The sequence below is a fragment of the Ictalurus punctatus genome, chromosome 25, assembly GCF_001660625.3.
Source record: "Ictalurus punctatus breed USDA103 chromosome 25, Coco_2.0, whole genome shotgun sequence".
NCBI classification, from domain to species: domain Eukaryota; kingdom Metazoa; phylum Chordata; class Actinopteri; order Siluriformes; family Ictaluridae; genus Ictalurus; species Ictalurus punctatus.
Genome location: NC_030440.2, coordinates 15,683,289 through 15,703,576, shown reverse-complemented (window position 1 = coordinate 15,703,576; position 20,288 = coordinate 15,683,289). Strand labels below are relative to the sequence as shown.

At 42.6% G+C, this 20,288-nt stretch overlaps 1 protein-coding gene across 3 annotated transcripts in view; it reads right to left on the bottom strand.

Annotated features, from left to right (window-relative positions):
* cep85l (centrosomal protein 85, like) overlaps positions 1-18,352 on the bottom strand; it is a 62,766-nt gene extending 44,414 nt beyond the window's left edge. The window contains exons 1-3 of one of the 3 annotated variants that reach the window (XM_053675546.1): positions 7,915-8,653; positions 7,420-7,511; positions 4,911-5,066 (exon numbers count right to left, since the gene is read on the bottom strand). Coding sequence is in view for 2 of the 3 variants with exons in the window: in XM_017455995.3 (XP_017311484.2) it covers positions 4,911-5,066; positions 7,915-7,978 (220 nt within the window). In the remaining variant the exon portion in view is untranslated. Of the gene's footprint in view, positions 1-4,910; positions 5,067-7,419; positions 7,512-7,914; positions 8,657-18,246 lie in introns of those variants that run through there. The other 2 variants (XM_017455996.3, XM_017455995.3) reach the window with 2 other exon arrangements.
* Between the last annotated feature and the right edge of the window lie 1,936 nt (positions 18,353-20,288).

Sequence of the window (20,288 nt, the reverse complement as noted above, 5' to 3'; positions counted from 1 at the left end):
GAGAAGAAATGTACATAAGTTTTGGCTCTCTTCCAAGAAGCAGTATTTATAGGGTGCTTTAGAAGCTTCTTTGGCATGCATTCTCGTGTGTTGTTGGTCACCTCTTGGCTAATAAGTCATGTGGCTTGGGGTGCCTTTCAACACCGGTGATCCTCACAGTGCAAGCTGATACTCTGATCATGCCCTAGACTCGACCTCCATTGCGTCAGTGCTTGGTTGAAACAAGAGTCTCAGTCAACCAGCATGAAGGCCAGCGTGAACCTCTCTAAGCACGCCAATACAGAGGATGAAGACGACAAGATTTTTGAACTGTGATTTCCTAATACAGGCTCAAGCATCTTAGAATAAATGTTCAGTAGTAAAGCGGGGGGGGTGGTGGGGGGTAGAGTTTGCCTGTTAGCACAGCGGGGGCTCCATGAGAGTGAACACACCAATTTACTCCCTTACCCACCCATCAGACTCACCCCCAAGCTCATGAGGTTGAAACAAGAACAAAACAATGTTCTGGTCTGTGTTATTCAGGAACGCCCGAATAGAGCCGTAGACACCCAGGGGTAATTATGAGGAAGGCACTCGTGCCACCTTGATATAAATGGTATAATTAGTGAGTTAGGTCAGCGGGTGGCCTGGTTCAAAACTAGAGGAATTTCCTGCATCTTGTTCTAGGTCACCTAGACAGCTAATTTGGACGATGGAGATTCTAAGTGACATCCTGACAAGACCAAACACGGGTTAAAGTTGCACGCTCTTGTCTTCTGAGGGAACTCTTCTATGACGATGGAAATGCAACTGCTTTAAAGGTTGCCGTGACACAACTCGACTCTTGCGAAAGGAACTCGTGTGTCAGTCTTCCCGTCAGCCTCGCTTTCAAACCGAGTGATCTCGAAATATCCTGCATCTGACGAGCTAGGCCCCTGAGGTTTCTCACACACTGTCAGAATATAATGCTAGCTAGGCCGACCTATATTTTAGGAAATGTTTTGTTTTGTCTGGAGTACACTAGCACTTTTACCCAATTGTTTTGGGACTTGGGGATCCTCTATGTATCTCGGGTCATTGAGATCTGACAGGAACACTTGATAAATTGGAGTGACATCAATGCGGGACACGTCCCCAGGCTTCTCGTGAACTGGAATGAGGCCGCTGTCTCATTATGCAACTCATTTAAGGAGAAAAATCACCTTCAGCATAAGCTGAACAAAAAAAAAAGACGTTATATAAGTGGATGCATGCATACATTCTCAAAGGCTCCTAACTCCAGACTATGCAAGAGTTTGATAGGGACCAATCCACTAGTAAACCCGAAGGTAGTGATTATGTGGCAGATCCCAAAATATCATCCTTTTCGTGTGGATTACAGCCACTGCGTGCGGAATTCCTTCTGAAGGAAAGATTTTGGATGGAAGAGCCTCAGAAATACCATTCTTTAACAGCAGAGCAGGCTGAGAATTACAGAAAGAGGCTTCTTATTAAAGAACACGTGTAACACCAGACACACAGCGTCTGAGGCATTTTAAAGAAAATATACTTTGTCAGGAACCACTGCCTCAACATTGGTCTAAAACAGGAAGCTTCCTTTTTTCCAAACTTGTGTTTCATTTGATTTAAGTAGCTTTGCACGAGTCGTAAAAAGAACAACAAAAAAGCCCATATTTGCGAGGCAATCCGTCATTTCGGCTGAGATCAAATGGGAAAACTGACGACACGGATCTTCATCAGAAAGACAATTGCTCTGGCGGTGATTCATGATTACGATCAGAAGGCGAAAACAGTCCTGATGTAAATCTTTAGCTGTTACGAACCTGTTATCGGCCCTCATTTGCCAAGAAATATGTGGGCGAGGAAGACGAGCCAGCAGTGATATCATCCTCATCCACAGTAAAGTCTTTAATTCATTTTAATATACGTATGGTCGCAATTCCTAATGGTCACATGTACAGGTGGCTTAAATCTTATTAAAAACAAAACGAGTAGATTTTTATAATGTGAACCCAGCCTTTGGGAAAATAACCTGACCTACTTCAGTCCTCCTTCCTAAATCTCCTCAGCCTCAGAGATGACTAATGACAATCCCCGTTTCTTCGCTCGTGGAGGTTTTCCGCTTCATCCGGTGCGATCACGACTCTGCTTCCTACGCAGCATTTACGGACATTTTCAGGGCAGAGCTGCTATACTTCTGGAGCCATCGGTCTGTTTTAAAGCTTGATCAGAGATCACGCAGGGCTGAAACACTCGCTTACAGGATACGAGCGATTCTGGATCTTCTGTGGTCACGAGATTTAGCAAAAGCACAACCACTGAAATCTAGGCCACAGCCCAAGGTGCTGCACGTGACTTTATTCCTGGCTCTTTGCAGGTTCAGTGACTGATTCAATGATTTCTGATGGTAAAGCCCATGTGCCAAGATCAATGTGAATGTGCTGCTGGCTCTCTGCATATATTAGCAGTCGAGGGAGTGAGCCGGGCGAGGACAAGATGAGATCCAGGCCAGGATAAAAGCTCATACTGGTGGGGACACAATGTTTCATGGGATGCACGGTTCAAATCCCTCATCGCATCCAGCACCAATTAAAACCTGACAACTGCTTCTGTTGTGATGAACTCAGGAAAGTTCCTATAGTAACCTGCCCTCTCTTGGGTAAACAGTGAGTACGGCTGAGGTCGAGACCCCACCCTGATGCTCACTTGTCAAATGGCAAACAAGAACAATCAGCAGTCTGGGCTGTTTAATTACGGCAGCACACTTTCAAAAGTGGTCAAATTTAACTAGGTAGGACTGGACTAATTATTCATTCAATTATTTTTCTGCTGGGGCTCACGGTAGCAACAGACTAAGAAGGTTGGTCTAAACTTCTCCAACCCTGAGCCACAGATTCCAGCCGATTGTCCCTGGACGTTCCCAAGCCAACCGAGAGATACAGTCTCTCCAACAAGTCCTGGGTCTCCAGCCAGTCAGACATGCCTGGTATAGCTCTAGCTGAGCAGAGAGCATCCTTGTAAGAAGCCCAATCATCTCACATGGCCCCTCTCGATTAACACCGTCACCGCTGACCCGATCTCCTTGTCAATCTCACACACTCTGACATTTCCGATGACTCTTTTTCCCAATGCACGAGGTGTACCTCGTCCATATCTTTAAACCCGTTACCTGCCATGCCTTTCGGTCAGACCCAATCATTCGGACTGAGAGACGCAAGGAAAGCACATCTGCTTTGTTGTTGGTCTACGAGCAGACGTGCTAAAAGAGAACGTAACAAGCCTCCGACGTCTCCGGACTTCAAAGTGGACACAAAAGTCAACTGTACAAGAAGACCACACCTCAGTGCTACTCTCTAAAGTCTCCGTCTACCACAGATGTCACAGAATAACCCAAAAATATTCAATTATTGCTGCGGTGGGTTGGAAACTGGAAGCGACTGGAAGTAAATGTTATGAGTAATATTTGTGCGATGCGTTGAGATCACGCTATGCTTTCAGGCCATGATTTCATATAGATATGAATCAGGATTTGGCCTATTTAAAGCAATTCCTTCCAGCGAGCCAACACATACTTGGCAAGACTGCCTCGCACCATGACTTTCCTTTGTGAATGATGTTGTTCTAAAGGAAAACCAGCTTCGAGTAAACACACACCGTATATAAGCACTGGTTTCTGGCTGAACAATTAATCATACTTTCATCATTATAGAGAAAACTTCCAGTTCTGTGCTATGCGTCGGAGGGGCAAAAAAACACCCAAGTATGAAAGACATGTCTCTATGTCAGTTTCCGTCTAAACCCAGGTTTAGTGCAAAACATGTCGAGCAACAGTGACTTTTTAAATAGATTGTACATGTAAAAGTGAATACATTCAAATTGAAATTGTACTTTTAAGGCAACACTTAAGGCTCCGTTTTTCTGTAGGAGGAACACGGCGGGATGCGGCCACAAATTTAAAAATGTAATGATGATGAACTGTTTACATTATTGGCAGTAAAACACATTTATATTTATATATATTTATCTATTTAAAATGTTTGCTTTTTCTTACTCAATCCAGTCTGCAGTGTGTGAGATGGGTGAGAGGTGTGTGTGTGTGTGTGTATAGACAGAAGCACTGTTCTCACTAACAGGATTAGAGGGCTCAGTGGTGCTGTACTGGAAACATAAATATAAATAAATATAAGCCTACTAACCTGTCCTGAAAATACAGACTGGCCTACATAGCTGTAGCGATCATAAAGGATATTTGGGACGGTCTTTATGTTTAGATTCTTCTATTCACACAGCTCTGATCAAACGGATAGCAAAGATGACAGCAGCAACACACACCGAGCTGCTCTCGTCACCGGTGCTGATCATCACGGAAGCCGTCTACCGACCATCACATAGTCCGGCTGATTTAGAGTTCACGACGTCGTCTTATGATCGCAGCGAATGAGCGTCACCTGGAATAATCCCAGGACCGGCCTCGGATTGCGGTGCTTTCACATTTGACGCGTGTTTGTTCCGTTTGAATTGAACCCTGGTGTGTGTTTGTCCTCCTTCGTTTACGCAGGTGAGAACACATTTCACACTCGGGTGTGGACTAAAATAACTAGAGGGGAAAAAAAAAAAACCCTACAGTGCGGATCACCCGCGGTTCTCTAAATTGACCTAGACACGGTGTGTGACATTTTTCTTCAGCGCAAGCTGCTAAACTGGCAAGGTGGGTTTTCTTGGGGGGGGGGGGATGCTGGATATGTTACGCTAAATATTTAAACGAGCTTGCTATAATATCTAATATTTGATTTTATATTTATTATCTAGCGTAAACCTGCCAATGGTTTCTTGATGTTTTTGCATCACTGTGTCTCTGACCAATGAGAAATCGATAGTGCTGAACGAAGCGCGTCGGCAGTCGACGACATGACCTTTAAGGTGTCCCTTACCTTCCACGCTGTCCGAGCAGGACGTTCCTATGCCTGTGTCGGCGCTGTCGGAGGCGGCGCTGTGGCGCCTGGCGCGGTTACTGCTGCTGACGGAAGACGAGCCGTGCCATGCTGACTCACAGCCTGGCACCCACCCAGGAGAGGACGCACTGGAACCTAGACAGCAAAACCAGAGGACACGGTCACCACAGAAACAGTGCTCATGGGTAGGTGGATGGATGGGGTGGAGGAGTGGGGGTGGGTAAGAGATGAGGAAGCAGAGGAAAAGCTAAACGTATTCAAAAACACTCAGTGTTCGGTGTACAGCTCTCTCGCTCTCTCTTTGGCCAAGTGTACATGAGTGACACCAAGTCGAAAGCCCGGTTTTAACTCTTCATCAGCTAACCTGAGCTTCATCAGGGTTTAATTGGGTTCCACACGGAGGGAACACGGCCACTGTTACATCTACAGCTAATATTAATACTTACACATAGCAGTATACCCAGTCAATTCAACTTTAGAAAGTGATAGTGGGCACGAAAACACTGGAATGTACTACGTATAATATCCATATCAAAATATAACACCCAGTTTATTATAGGTATACGCAGTGTCAGTGTTGTTCTAAGGATAAAGCGCAGCTCGACTTAACTCGCAGACTTCAAGTTAAGGGCTACTGTGTTTCCTGTGAGCAGCCATTTTGATTTGACGTCACTTGCTGAACTCGCGGTTCAGGAGACCGTCCTGATATTTCCACGTAGAAATTTCTTTCCGATTTAGTCGAACGTGGCATAAATCTACCACTTACTGTTTGTCCTAAAGCGAACTCTTTCCACCGGTAGAGGCGGGGCCAGTACATGTGCAGCGCAACAGATGGGCTATACTCAGTAAGTGCATACCTACCTATGCAGCAGGTAGACCTAATAAACTGGCAAGACAACCTCCTGACACACACAAAGAGATCTCTATAACTCGGTGGGAAAACGGAATTTTCCAGAGACGTGTCTCCAATGTGGACGAACTTAACGGTTTGTGAAAGGAAATTTCCACCGCGACTGTTAGAGAAACTGGCCGATTCAGTACCCGGCCGTCGTCATGGAGTTCTGTGAAACAAAGGATAGCGAGTTAAATACTAACGCCAAGTGTGTAAGTGTAATCTTTAATAAAGTCACTACTGAGTGTGTTTTGTGTCTAATTATGAATGAATAATTTTCACTTTCCACTCTGTATAGTACCTGGTACTTTTTTCAGTACCACCTCGTTCGAGGTTCCGAGCCGATACTAAATGTGAGGCACGCACCGAGGGAATAAATGTGCGTCGTTTCATAGATACTTTGTGTACGGTAATATTCTATTAAGTGAAAATTATGGATCGTTTATCTCCTTACAGATAAAAACAGTAAAAAAGTCTTCCGTCTTTGATTTTTACATCTCGCTCGTTACCGATTTCCAATCAGGCGTTTATCGACTCTTATTTTACATCCTTAACAGGGTCCGTGTTCAGTGAACAGGAAAGACGTTTGAAATACGCCCTGAGTGCGTATTTGATAATACATTATTCCTGCGTGTCGTACCGTGGAAAAAATGGCTTTAGGGAAAACCAGCCGTTTTATATTATTGGCATTAATTAAGGAATACTAAAAATAAATAAATAAATAAATAAAGTAAACCAACACAAGCCCAGTGAATTGAACAAAATTAAAATAAATAAAACGTTCCAGTTATGACTAAAGAAAAGATGTATTATTAAATCTTTTTACTGGCATAGAAGCGAGTCAAAATAACTTCCACTTCTGTCTTTACCCTGAGTGTTCATTTCGTGCTCCCAGCTCCGCACACACGACCTTTTATGGAGCCTTGTGGGTGTCACCACATGCAAATGAGCTCTGTCCGGCTGTCTCGGAGCGAGCGTTAAGCGGTAAGGATATTTTTCGTGTTCATCACCACGTTTCATCTTCACGGTCGCCGTATTTCTTGCGCCTTGAGTTAGACACCGAGGCTTTCCGATACCTAGATTTTAAATCCGAAAAATCTCTCGTCAGTCGCGGTGTGAAGCGTGAACGGAACCAGGGAACCGTTATGAACCGTGATGTCCGATTCTTGTCTCCGAGTTTAAAAATCTTAAGGCGTGAAGCCGTCTTTAGAGAAGTCCAGGTTTAGAGAAGTCCGGCTTTAGAGAGACAACAGACTGAGTAACGTATATATATTTAGGATCTATAACTCGTATAGAAAGATACAGACAGGAGTGAACCCAAACCTTAATTTATAACTCAAGAGCAAGTTAACGGCGATGTTATATATTGTTAGTGGAAAACCTAGTTATAAAAGCTGTATATCTAGAATAAATAACCATCATAAATCCTACAGTACTAGGTTCATATCAAATTGATATGTTTGTGAAATTTAAAGGCTTTCTGGATGTATAAAAAGGGAAAAAAGGATTAAGAAGGCATAATCAAACCATATTTGTAGGAACCCCCCCGCCCCCCCCCCAACATTTTTCTGTAGTTTTATATTAGATGGTAATTACAGTGTAGTAACTCAGCAGAGGACGTGAGGAAGTGCTGCCAGATTTATGCACCATTAACCGTAGATATTACCCAATATTCAGCTGGTTTGATCCTGAAAAGACACAAAATAGATAAATACAATAATTAACACTATAAATGATGTTTAAAATGAACCCCGGTGAGCTATAACACGTACCTGAAGGCACACTGGAGATAAACTAGCACGCTAATTATTTATCCTTACTAACTACTAGTCTATATGTCGAGTGTGGTAGGAATTTGTTCTCTCAGGTTTAGGGTTAAGTTATTAAAGAGTGTAAACCATCATTAAAACGGTTTCCAAGGTTACATTTAAACAAATAAATCGAATTGAACGCCTTGCTAACTCAGCTAGCTAACAATAAGATGCCGTTAGTGGCAGATTCCGCAGGGTAACGGTGAAGGCACGAGCCAGATACAAATCCCAATAATTTACCCGGTTTTAATCCTCGAACAACACCTGTCCCGGGATTTACCTGCTTTATAGATATCCAGGCCATCCTCGAAATCGTTTCTGCTCCACATCTCGGTGGATTTCATGCGCGGTTTAAACCGTGATGTCGAAGGAGTTTCCAGAATGAACCGATTCCCAAAGAAGAAGAAGAATAAAAAAAAAAAACCACTCGCGCACGAAGAAGTAACCCAGTATTAGGGACTGGGAAGAAATGATTACGATTATTTTCTACCTGTAATCCATGTTTACGACAATAATTGAGCATATATTGTTTTTAAAAAAATCCCTAATCCGATAGCTATTCCACAATAATCCTGAATAATCGGAGAACACTCATCTCAAACAAGAAGCAGAGCTAATCGAGAGCACGGCCACCTCGCTGTGCCAACTGCATCCCAAGGCTGTGAGCTCAAACCGAGGCCGAGGCCCAAACGCCACCACACAGCACACAAAGTGCACTCGTGTGACGAGGTGAACGCATTATGTCGCGCCCTACGTAGTGCGCATGTGTGGGAAGCGTTCAGGATGTTTGGAAAGCAGCCTCGCGCTTCTGCGTGTCCTGGCTTGTGAGTGGAGAATGAAAGCAGCAATCAGAGCTGTAAAACTCCGCCCACTTAACCGACATATACATAGCACAGCGAGTAAAACTCCGCCCACTCAACCGACACATACAGCGCGAAAACAGCTCGGATTACAGTGTTTCAACTCCTCATCCTTCCTTCTGACACGAGACTGATTTCCATCGGCGAGATTTCAATCCGCGCTGAACGTACACACACACACACACACACACACACACACACACACACGACTGATTCGAGTCGATTCCGTTTTGGCGTGAATCGAATCACTTCAATTGACTCGAATCTTTTGAGATTAACCGAATAGCTTCAATTGACTCAAATCTCTTGACATTAACCAAATCACTTCAATCGACTTGAATCTCCTGAGATGAACTGAATCGTTTCAAGTGACTCAAATCTCTTGAAATTAACCAAATCACTTCAATTGACTTGAACCGAATCGAATCTCTTAAAATCACAGATTTCAATCTCTAGTCCTGGAAAACCCCCTAAACATTTTAGAGGTTTCCCTTCTTCCATCAAACCCGATTCAACTACCAGCCCTTCCTGAATTGAAGTGGGTGTGTTAGAGCAGGGGAAACACTAAAATGTGAAAGAACAGCGACAGGGTTGGGAAACTGTGTTGTAGTTCAAACGACGGCTTGTACAACAGTTGGATCTCGTCAGGTTAAGGGACTGCCTGGACAATTTTTAGTCCCTCGTATGTCTTCCTCCCCTCCCATTTTACATTTTATGGCCTTTGGCAGACGCCCTTATTCAGAGCAACTTACAACTGAGCAATTGAGGGTTAAGCGCCTTGCCCAAGGGCCCAACAGTGGTAGCTTGTCAGTGCTGGGGCTTGAACTTCTGACCTTCTGATCAGTAATCCAGAGCCTTTAACCACCGAGCCACCACTGCCACTCCCCTTACACGACACCAGGTTTAGTGCTTCCTGGAATAGGTGAGAATTTACAACCGTTCATGGAGATCCAGGTTCCTTCATTTTAATCCTGAGCTTGGCTCATTGTCTGTGTGGTTTCCTTCCAAATCCCAAAACATGCTGCTAAGCCCCAAGGTGTGAAAGTGTGTGTGAATGTGTGCACATCCCATTTAGGGTGTACACCTGCCTCACACCCAGTGTTCCTAGGATAGGCTCGGGATCCACCCCCACCCTGACCAGGTGAGTCAGGATGAATAAATGAAGAAGGGGCCACCACATGCTGATGGCTGACAATTAGAGAAACAAGTACGTATTTCTTCCAAAGTTTAATGGAACACTTTTTTTTTTGTAGTAATTTATTGAGAGAGGCTCAGAGATTCAAAATGGACGTCCGGTTTGAAATAAGTTTACCCTTAATTCATTGTTTTGTGGTAAATCACGTATACCATTTGGCCACCTGACTATTCACGGATAATTCGAAATCATCTTTGGACTGCTCTAATCGATTAGACTCAGGAATGCTGGTGTTAACAAACAAACATTTGCATTCCCCTGTTCAAACCAGGGCAACAAAACACACAAGAGGTCTCCTCAGCCCCCGTTTTGCACGCACATTCTTTTTAAAGGAATTTCAGCCGAACTATTTAAGGGGGCTGGAATCCATTTGGCACCTGTTCAGTGACAGACCGAATGTCTCAGCACGTGAGCATGGGAAGTTTTCCAAATGACATCCTCAACAATTCAACCCGAGTACAATACCAAGCAAAGTAAACATCAGAATCTAATGTAATAGTTTAATAACTAATAAAAGTGTTGGACCTGGTATAAAACTACAATTTAACACTATAAGCCAGGTTTTCAGGTTTGGGGGTAACTGAAGTGGAAATGATGTTTGTTGGTAAACGAGTCCTTTTAGCTGTACTCATGCTCGACGCACGTGAATCAAAGACGGCTTTGGCTGAACGCGCGTCGTGATGACGTCACATGACACGTCTCGGCCCGAATCTGCGCCAATTTAGAAAAGTTGCATGCATGCTCCTCTCCTCCGAATATTGCTTGATTAAGTTTGCGTGATTTTGCGTTAACCTCCACGATCGCTAAATCCTGGAGGGACTGACTATACTAAACTGAGAGGGCAAAGAGGACATGTGAAACAGAGGTGTGTTCTAGCAAGTAACATTGATTTGACTGGCACAAGGTCGCGGACATGACATTACTGAGAGACTCTTGCTTTTCTGCAATATCAATATGGATAATATCCAGCACTTACATTCAGACACCACATTACGTTCAGTTTAGCCTTCATACGTACAGTACATCTTTACATTTACGGCATTTGGAAGATGCCCCTAGCCAGAGCGACTTACGTTTATCTCATTTAGACAGCTGAGCAGTTGAGGGTTAAGGGCCTTGCTCAAGGGCCCAACAGTGGTAGCTTGAACTCCTGACCAGTAACCCAGAGCCTTTAACCACTGAGCCACCACTTTAACAGGCTATTAAGCAACCATGTACATACCAGCAATTTGCCCATTTTACTAAAGTTGGGAGGGGATGGCGGCGTGGTAGTGTGAAACCCCCCCCCCCCCCACTATTTTGTTAATACCTAAAACATAAAGATACCCCAAAACAAATGTGACGTCTTTCTTTATTTATAACTTTATCCCCACACTGCTTTCTACATTCCAACACGATCATTTCTATCTGCAAATAACACACAAGAAACTTACATGTAATTTGCTTCCTGTATATTGCAAAATAGGCGTCATATCGCAATCCTCTGTGCGAGTGGTACACGGTTTCGTCATGTTTTGTGTTTGCTCGTACGCAGTTCCTCTTTTCAAAGCTAAATCCAGAAATTGGCATTATTGTGGAAACGCACTCCTGGTACGTTTCACAGATATTCAAGATGAAAAAAGGTTCAACGCTGAACGCGCAAGCACTAGCATGTCGTTCGGTTTCAGCATCAGCAGAGAAGAACAGCAGTGCTCTTTCAGCTGAAGGAGAAAGGGCATGCATGCAGAATTGAAGCATTGAGCGAGTTCAATTACCCGTGAGCTCCCAATTAATCCAACACCGGTCAGTCACGTACAAACTCGAGCGCAACCGAGCATGCACAGAAGGAGAGAAAGGAGAGCCTATGAAAAACAAATATTAGGAATCTGAAAGCATGTAATATAGGATATATTCATTCAGTTCAGACAGTTCAAGTCAACCCCAGCGTTCCCGGGGAGAGGCTGCGGATTCACGGTGACCCCGATATGGATAAAGCAGATACTGAAGCTGAATGAAAAAAAGTGTTCATAAGATTTAAAGTCCCCATGAAATCAAATTTGAGGTTTTCTATCTTTTACTCTGAATATGTTTAATAAGCCTTGAGGTTCTCTAGAAGCTCGTGCGCTCCAAAACGATGACAGAATTCACATTTAGAAGATCATCAAATGCTCCCTAGAATCTGAAGTGTTCCGCCCCCAACATTCTAAAAAAAAACATCGAGTACGGCTAAACAGGTAAGATAAACACTATTGGCCATTTAAAAAGAGGGAGGAGCCACTCGATATGCCTCACCCTGACTTCCTGTTTCAGTGGAAATTACAGCACAGTGTTAAAATCATCAAAATACATTTTTCAATAAGTACGACGAAACATTTCTATCCTTGTGGGCGTGGTCTCTCCCAGGATGATCCCGTCCACACCTAGAGGGTACGAGGGTTCACTGAATGATTTGATGATGTAAATCTTATGCTATAGCTTTCACTCAACTCAGTTGAACACCTGTGGGAGATTTTAGAGTGATGCGTTAGACAGCACTCTGTACCACCGTCATCACAACAACAACTGACAGAATATCTCTACGAAGAATGGTGTTTATCACTCTAGTAAAGTTCCAGAAAGTGCACTAAAGCCTTATTAATGCTTTATTTTTTCATTATCTATAGTATCTATAGCATGATGGATTAATTTTTTACTAAAGCACAGTGCAACATTTGACACCTGTGCACCTCAGGGCGACATCTTGGGTCCCATTTTGTTTTCATTGTTCACACTTTCCCTTAGTTTGGTTTCAAATGCACCGTATCTCACATCACTACAATGCAGATGATACACAGTCACTGATGTGTTGCTGATTCCGGAAAATTGATTCTGAAAAAGTGTGCTGGTTTACGTCCACCATCACTCCCACAATCTCCCACCACTGATTTCCTGTCAATCACTGAATTGAGTTTCAGGTTTTAATATGTACTTTTTAAAGCTGATGTTAAACCACCAAGGTAACATCCTCGGTCCTCAATCTACATCTCGAACCAGCTGATTTTTTAGCTTTCCATGTTTTCTATTTATTAAAATTATATCCATTCAGCCTTATTCATGTCTATAGCCTCCAGCTATGTGTATGGTCTTGTTCTGCCCTTTAAATGTACTTTCTAAATAGAGATGACTTCACTTAATTTTGTAGTTTGGGGATCCAAATATTTATCCTGAGCAGTCGAGTGTCTGTGGAAAACATTCACGGCTCGTTTCAACATGGTCTTCACTGCCTCCTGCTGATAGGCCTCAAATGTCATGTGTTCCCACATGATAACCATCACAGAGAAGAAGACATGTTTACTGCTTACCACTCAAAGTCAGTCTACCCAATTAATCCCAACTACAAGTATGCCAAAACCCCAAACCCATTCATTTATAGAGACATTTGACTCTGCTCGGGTAAGTTCAGGTCACAGTCGAGTCTCTCTGATCATTTTAGGGCTCTTTATAAATATATAACAATCCTAATCTGGCACCTTCCACTGAAATACCACACAAAAGCTCTGACAATGAGAGGTTGCGTAATGTTTTACATTATTAATATGATTTATTATGCATACTGTTCCCTTACAGCCACGTGACAGCCAAATGTTCTCATGGTACTTTAACACCCAGTAGCAGCACTTGCATAATATTCCTAGAAGGCATAAAACAGTGAATAATCACTAAAAATGAGCTGAATCTTGGCACGTGAACTAATCTGATACTTCTAAATCCCCCATCCATCATCCACCCGACCTGAACATTACAAGACCTAAAGCTCCTGAACGTAGAATCGTAAAATGAACGTAAAATCCTGAACGTAAAATCCTGAACGTATAGCTCCTATGTCAATTCATTTAAAATGTCTGAAGATCCCTCAAGCAAAACACTGGGCCTCACTTATCAATCATTGAACAAAGCTTTGTGTGTAAATCCTTTTATATGCCAACGCTAAAGAAAAACATTCCCAACAGATTTAAATAAAAGGTTTCCTTAACGCTGATGACTCCACTCACGCGTATGTTGATAAATGCCAATCAGCCTTAGATTATCACACCTGTTCATGGCACAGCTGATTTACTGTACAGTCAGGAACTCCTACAAAACCTCGCAGAGAGCTGAAAACGACAAAAACTACACGTTGAAAGAGCGCCTCCTGAGCACGGGACGCGCTAATATTCCAGTAACGCAGCTCAGCCACTGCAGACTCTTTCTTCTTTTATAGGGCGCCATTACTTTTGTGCTACTTGAGCAGCTAGTCTCATTTAACTAAACATTTCCAATGATTTGGTTCCATTTCATCGTTAATATGAAATAACTCAGTTTCACAAGACGTTCATTACACCGATGTGTAATTTAAATAAAGAAGCGATTTAAACTCGACAGATGTGTAATCCAGATATAAAACCGCAGCAGCTCAGCACCAATTATAAGATTGAAAGCACAGTCCCTCCAGGATTTCATGATTTCGCGATCGCACGAATTAACGCAAAAGCAAGCACACTGCAATATTCAGAGGAGCTTGCAATTTTTCAAATTTACCACAGATGCGGGCCAAGGCGCGCCGTGTGACATCATCACAACGCACATTAGACCGATCGGCAACAGGGGTGAACACGTTACAAAACATTACACTACTGACGAATCCAAGATGACTCTGTCTGGACTCCAAATTACACGCGAGAAGTGATAGGAGAATTGCATGAGTAGGCGCTCTCGTGCTTGTCCGGGCGGGGTTTTGAAAATGGCGGATCACGAGAAGATTGCGATACACTCTGTGTGCTGATTTGCAGCGAAAAGTCAAAAGAGAAGAAGAAAAGAAGACTATGGAGGAGGGAATGGTTGGGGAGACGTGGGCAGCAAGGACGGTCTGTAATGCAGAGAGACTTGGAAGGAGATCATTACTCCTCCCGCTGAAACTTCCCGGGCCGTGCCCCGTTTCTTGCTCTCTCATTGGCTGTCGGTCAACGCTGCAGTTATATTCAGTCAAAACACATTTCACGTTACGCGGTTTGGAAATCGCAGACAGGTCCAGATATCTCACCGACATGGACGCTTCGGTAATTCATACATTGCGCCCGTCGCTCACGGGAGAGATCACCGATTGGCCTACGATTTCAGGCTTGTCGGCGAGTGTAATCGTGTAGTGTAAACTTGCCATTAGATTCACGTTCATCGACAATGAGTACAGCTAAAAAATGTCCAATTTACCAACCAACGTTACTGTGCAAAACAATTGCAATTTCGCCAATTTAAGTAGTTTCCCGCGAAAGAAAGCTTTAAAAAATAAATAAATAAATCGGCGGAATCCTGTACGGAGTGAAAGCCGATTGGTCGAGCTTCACATTAGCGAGTCTTCTTATATATAAATTTGCAGGAACACAGGAGCACTGCTAGGATACGTACGTTTTTCTGAAATATCTGGATTTTCATACGTTACGTATTTCTCGTGTAAACGCCCCTGAACAAATTCATTCACGTCAGTTTGATCAATGAGAGCCAACTCATCTGAACTCAACATTCAAGGTCAATAAGCTTAAAAGTGAACATTCAACGCCCAAACACACGGACTCGAACATACCCAAACACACCCCACAACTCCCCCACACACCCCGCAGGCTTACAGTCTTGTGTCATTTGCATGTTTAATGATATATTTCATCCAAAATCAATGTTGTGTACATGTATGTACTGTATATGGATTGAATAACGTTCAAATCTTTGACTACATAAACTGGATATTCCCATGGATCGTCCCTGTACGCGCTAACGTTTGGAAATCCTGGTGCTAAACTGTCGTCACGACACACAGAAGCTCCAAGCAACGGCTGCGTCCTACTCGCACCCAGAACAAAGAACACACTCTGCTGTGAACAATCCTACTGCTGTTAGTGATCCACAAAAACACATCACTCTCATGTGGTCCAGTGACACAAAGAGCGCAGCATAAAACCAGCGCTAATTAAGATGAACTCGGTGTGAAAGACATCTTTATATAAAACAACTCCTCGATGAAAGATCCTGTTCTGGTAACGCAAAAGCTGATGTTTTTTTTTGTTTATTTTTAGCCCGCTGCTGTTCTAGTATTCAACTGTGTTCTTTACAAACAAAACACTTCCTCTCAGAGGAACCCACGTGGTTTGGTGTTCCACATACTGTGTGAGTTTTAGCCTCTAGTTTGAAAGTGTGTATGGTGTGATATGCCACATTAATGTCAAAACATCACGCTAGTGGGACTTTGAGTCAACAAGAATCAGTATTGAGAATCACTGTTTTTGTGTGTTATCAGGAGTGTGCACACTGCGCCCTGCCCCCCACTTCCTGTCTCTCAGTCAGGAAAGCTGGCGCTCTTTCTGAGGCTGCGTCCCGAACCGCATTACTACCGTACAAAATATACTCGGCAAAAAAAAAAAAGAAAGAAGAAATCCTCTCACATTCAACTGCTTTTATTTCCAGCGAATTTCTTCACGTGTAAATATTAGTATTGTATTAACATAAAAAGATTCAGGAACTGAAGTATTTTAACAGACGTTTGACGAACAGAAATGGAATAACGAGTCCCTGAATAAATGGGGGTTCAATATTATTATTAAAAGTCCGTATGTGGTGTGTCCACCAGCTGCTTTAAGTACTACAGTGCATCTCATCCTCATGGACTGCACCAGATTGGTCAGTTCTTGCTGAGATGTTCCTCCACCAAGGCATTTACAAGTTCTCCATCACAAGGACGATCAGCTGTCCTTCCTGTCTCTCTGTAGCACCGTCTTAGGCGTCTTACATTACAGACATCGCAGTTTATCGCTCTGAACACATGTGCAGTCCTCATGCCTCCCTGCAGCAGGCCTATGGCATGTTCACACAGGTGAGAAGGAACCCTAGACATCTTTCGTCTGGTGTTTTTCAGAGTCAGTACAAAGGACTCTTTAGTGTCCTAACTTATTGTAACTGTGTCCTTAATCATCTACCGCCTGTACACTGTTCGTGTCTTAAGGATTGTTCCACAGGAGCATGTGCGATAACTGTTTATGGTTCATCGAACGAGCATGAAAAACATCGTTTAAACTCTTTCCAATACAGATCCGTAAAGCTTATTTAGATTTTACAAAATGATCTTTAAAATACAGTCTCCTGAAAAAGGGACGGCCCCCTTTTTTTTTTTTTTTTTTTGCCGAGTGTATGACTGATTAAAACACAAAGACTCGGGTTATGTCCCAAATCACGTACAAATGTACTAAACGGTGCACACAGACTGTACTGCTCAGTATGTCAAAAACAGTATGGAGGATTACAGTTCTACCTCAGGACACGTCTCAAACCACATACCACTGTGATAAATAGCGTGTTAAAATAGAAAGCATTATTAAAATACAAACTCGGGCCACGTCCCAAACCACACAGTAATGCGCTAAATAGTGCACCAAAGCAGTGCTGATGATTAAAATACAGCCTCGGGAATCAGGACACGTCCCATACCGCATATCAATGTAATAGTGTATCAAAATAGTACGGATGATTAAAATACAAGCTCAGGACATGTCCCGAACCTCATACTACTGAACCATACTATATAGTGTGTAAAAATAATACAGTACTAACGATCAAAATACGACCTCAGGACTCAGGATGCATCCCAAACCTCATACTACTGAACCATACTATATAGTGTGTAAAAATAATACAGTACTAACGATCAAAATACGACCTCAGGACTCCGGATTTGTCCCAAACTGCATTCTAATGTAATACCTAGTGTGTCAATGTAGTACAGATAATTAAAATACAACCTTAGGACACGCACCAAATCACATACTAAATAATGCATCAAAACATTGTGCCATATGGCATAGTGTGAGCTCCAGCATCAGCTCAACTTCACTACAACGTCAAAAGATCAGAAATAAAAAAAAGGTACCAAACTGTACTTTTCATTGTCTCTGGGGTGGTACCACCAAGGGTACTCCTTTTCTACCTTGTATCTTTTACCTGGGAAGGTGCATGGGGTGAACCTTTAATTAATTCATTTGTAGGTTCACGTTTTAACAGGCACAGTGGTTATCAGTGGTCCTGAAAGACTAATTATGCATCTTAAATAATTTATAGGTACACTATGGTACACCGAGTTCACGTTTCCAGGCGAGATAAATAATAAAAGGTTCAAAGCACGTGCCTTCGATGGTACAACCCCAGCAACAAGGTACATTTTAGTAGCATTATTTCTGAGTGTGTATTAACAACCCATGAGCAGAAGCGATGCAGGATTAAACTCGGTAGTCTTTATAAATTGCATTAACATATTATTCTTCTAGAAGCATAAAAATATATGAAATATACAGCACGTACTACAGTTTGCATTTCTGCTTAGCTGTCATACTCTCGGGTTTTTTTTTTTTTTTGAAAAGCAGGAAAAAAAAAAAATAAAAAAAAAAAAAGAGTGGCCTGGCTAGATTCTACATGAAGCAGCTTTTCACCTCCATTAACCCACTGGACATTTTCAGACTGAAAAAGAGCAACGCCGTTAAAGAAAAAAAAGAGAGTAAATGAGACCATTTTGAAAAGAACTTACAGCTGTTCTTCTTCATGAGAAAGGCGCATTATGCAGAAGTAGCGGGAGGAAGTGGTGATGCTTCAGTGTACGTTAGCTAAAGTGAAACCCGGCACAGGAACTTGTTCAGCCAATAAGCATCACCGACCTTTTTTCAAATGGTTGTAGAGTAGAAGAAAAAAAATGTTACTCAACAACAACAACAACAAGAAAAAAGCAGGGTGTCTGGCAGGTGAAGGAGGCAATCGATAGAAGTTAAGAGTGAGGAAATGAACATGGCGTCTCGGAGAAAGTAACAGGGACACTATGTATATGTAATTATTAAGTAATAACTAATGAGAGAATAACACCAATCGAAAAAATATTTGAAATAAAATGTTGTTATATGTTAGATGAGAGTTTATAAGATGGCAATTTGACTAGTTTGGCTTCTTTGGACCTGGCAACCCAATGAATTACTCAACATTATTTAAATTTTTTGGGGGGGCTAAATAGTTAATCAAAACCTGTTACTCAATTAAAGAGTGTCTGTCTATTCATTCATCATCGGGAACCACTTTTATCCTGGTCAGGGGTCCTTAAGTATCACAATATTGACACAGAGACAGTTATAATACAGGACTGTCTGAGTGGAGGCTCTGTTCAGGCCTGGTCTGGATTATGGCTCCTGTTTGCAGGACCACAAAATGAAATCATTAGCCTCTTTCACAGCAGGAGTCGTCTGCTCATCAGCGTGGCCTAAAGCACATCCTGTGAGGATCAATGACTGTCTGGCTCACTGAAGTACTGATGAAATGTTTGTGTGATTTGATAGTCTGGTCTATGAAACCAACCTTGAAGTGCAAATCAACCAGGAGCCTGAAGATGATATCAGGCTCAGCAAGTTATTAAATCAATCATTGCTTTTGTGAGATTCGGTCCTAACTAGCGCTGTAGGACTCGAATCCAGATGCGAGATGTTTTCTGAATTCAACTTGCACTTGGAAATACTGGCATTTGTACTTGGACTTGTCTGACGAGAAGGAAATGTCTTCTAGAGAACAGCGTAGTCATGGGTGCAAGGCACAAATGAAGCCAACTAGTTGATGGAAATACTCGGCCTTGAAATAGATTTGCTGTTGTTCAGACTTTCTTTCAGTTGGACTATATTTTGATCTTGACTCAATCTTTGCTCAGTCTCAGTTAATCCTAGTCTTGGATTTGATAAACTAAATAATTAATAAACTAAAATGATTCTCTTTTGGTTGGTAGACGATTAACCATAGATGTAGATTACTCTATAGTAATGCTGGAGTGCTTCTTTCATGAGTGACAACAATGCGAGGACTTAACTGTTTGGTTTATGTGCTGAAATATGAATGACCTCTATTTCAAAAGGCCTCGATTTGACCTAAACTGGACATGGAATCCTTAAGTTTGAATTTTCCCTTGTTTATCAGTTCAAATTAGGGATGCTCCGATCGATCGGTGCCCCCAATCGGTATCGGCCGTTTGGCGCTTGAACGATCGGGATCGGCAGATCATGATGACGAGAAGTCCGTCATCTGTATCGGCTGCAGAAATCCTGATCGGAGCATCCCTAGTTCTAATCAGCGTACACTATATGGCCGGACGCCGTGCACACCTGATCATCGCACCCATCTGTGGTTCTTCCCCAAACTGCTGCCACAAAGTCGGAAGCAATTGTATTGGCTGTCTTTGTATGCTGTAGCTTTACAATTTCCCTTTACTGGAACTAAGAGGACCAAACCTGTTCCAGCATGAAGAACCATGTCTGTGTAAACTCATGAGTTCTTTGAAGCAAAAGTTCTTCGCCACAAACTGTACAACGGGCTGACACGCGTGTGTGTGTGTTTCTTACTAAGCAGTTTAGCTCTAACAGGAACACCCTGCCTACATGTATTACTTAGCGACATGCACAGAGCTGAGGGTCAAAAAGATACAGTATGTTCCTCTATGCCGTTAGGCAGCAAGCTGGTTATATAAGGCTGATCTCAAACGTGCAGCACCTCAAAAACAATCCTGTTGATCTGTTGGTCCCCCCCCCCTGCAGCAGCACCCAC